At 42.7% G+C, this 1,909-nt stretch overlaps 1 protein-coding gene across 1 annotated transcript in view; it reads left to right on the forward strand.

The window, feature by feature from the left end:
• LOC106520727 (uncharacterized) overlaps nt 1-1,909 on the forward strand; it is a 19,567-nt gene that overhangs the window by 8,611 nt on the left and 9,047 nt on the right. The window contains exon 3 of the mRNA XM_014012951.1: nt 557-1,291. Coding sequence (XP_013868405.1) covers nt 557-1,291 — 735 coding nt within the window. The remainder of the gene's footprint in view (nt 1-556; nt 1,292-1,909) is intronic.

Here is a 1,909-nt window from a genome sequence, read left to right on the forward strand (position 1 = left end):
GGTTGTTACCGACATCTGGTGAAAATTTCAAGTCATTAGCAGCTCTAGTAATTTATTTACTGAGAAAAATGGTGACATGTTCAATACTTATTTTACCCGCCGTATGTTCATGTCTGGTAGTAAAACTCCTGATGAACCACAGTAGGAATGTTATTGAACCTCTCAGACACTAATCGTTGGACGTATATCTGCAACTGATAAACTTCTTGAGTCAACTCAATTTATGTAAACTGACCCTAGGAAACAAAAAAGTCTATAATTCATGCAATATTTCAGTTATTGTGCTAAAATCAGGTATGGTAGTTGCTGAGAGTCATCCCTAACACATATTGACTGTGACATCCTGCAGTATTGATTTGGTGCATAGTGTTACTTTCAAGGTTTGACCAAAACTTTTATTTGCCAGCGTAAGATGATCATTGGAGGTAGTGGAAGGTGCATTCTTTAAGGAAGGTTCTTGTGTTTTCTGTGTTGACTGTTGGATCCAGTTCCAAAAATGAGAATTGATATAAACAGGGAATGTGTGTAAAAGTTATTTATTTTTCTGCTTTGTCAGATATGCAGTTACGACCAGAAGARGTCCAGATGGGCCAACAAATCCCAAATCTGGAGATGAACCCGTGTCCGGACCGCCCCGAGGAAACCGGCCCAACCGAGACTGAGAACCGAACGCGGACCGAGGAGATCCTGCCGACCTGCGTTCAGGTAAAATCCGAGCCTGCCGAGGAAAACGTAACGCAGCCTCAGCTTCACGAGGAGAACAAGCAGACGCTCAATAAAACTGACGGCCTCGGGGAAAACTTCCCGTCGTTTGAGGGCGACGGCCAAATGTGGGCGTCTGGATTGCAGATGAATCCAGAGCTGAGCAGCTCAGATCTCCTCAGCAGCTCGTCGCAGAACATGTCTTCCTTCCCTGCCATCGCTCAGTTGCTCCAACAGCCAGTGGAAGCTTCCTGCAGCAGCTTCCCGTTCCAAGGAAAACCCTAYGGAGAGCTGAAAAACAGCACGGCTTCCTCAGGCTCCCTCATCGTATCAAACAATCCAGGTTTACACGGAGTCCCARAGACCCCGGCGGACCACCTCCGCCAGAGGGGGTGCGGCTCCATCCGGGTCCTGAAGCCCAAGAAGTGCTTCATCTGCTCGTACTGCGGGAAGATCTTCGAGCGAGCCGGACACCTGGAGCGACACCTTCGGATTCACACCGGAGAGAAGCCGTACGGCTGCCACGTCTGCGGGAGGTGTTTCAATCAGAAGAGCAGCCTCAAAGGTCACATGAAGACTCACAGGAACGGTAAGAGCTAAACCAGAAGTTTATTTGTTGCTCTGTCATTACAACTGGTGTTAGAATAAAGCATTAAAAACACTAAAAAAGACACAATTATTGGTTCTTAGACAACTTTTTTCAAAAYTACTTGACTTCAAAACAAAAACAACAATCTTGAGCATGTTTCTCTTTTTAGTTTTCATTATAACAAGACCCAAAAGTGCTGATTCTGGCTGGTAGAAAAGTGCTGAGTGTCAGAATAACACCTGAAACAGTTGATCAGGGAGATCTCAACAGYAAATTGATCAATAAACTAAAAATATTTTCTTTAATACTGAATCAACTTGAGTGTCACTGAACTGCTTTYCCCCTGAAAAATGTCTTTAAAAGGATAAAATGGTTCCTTACATAAATATAAAACTACCTTTTCTCTTGAGTCTTATGGGAGCCATCACATTAAACTGAGGATTAAATAATTTTAGCAGATTTCTGCTTTTGTAAGCTACATTTTAATACCCGATCATCCTGATATCAGGAGTGGTTCCACTTGATTTGTCTTCCTAATCAGTTTAACCTGTTAATATTTGGTTATTCTAATGAGGGATTTTTAAATGTTATTTTAAAGAGGAATATTTGGATATATTC

Source organism: Austrofundulus limnaeus, unplaced genomic scaffold, assembly GCF_001266775.1.
Source record: "Austrofundulus limnaeus strain Quisiro unplaced genomic scaffold, Austrofundulus_limnaeus-1.0 Scaffold97, whole genome shotgun sequence".
Lineage (NCBI taxonomy): Eukaryota > Metazoa > Chordata > Actinopteri > Cyprinodontiformes > Rivulidae > Austrofundulus > Austrofundulus limnaeus.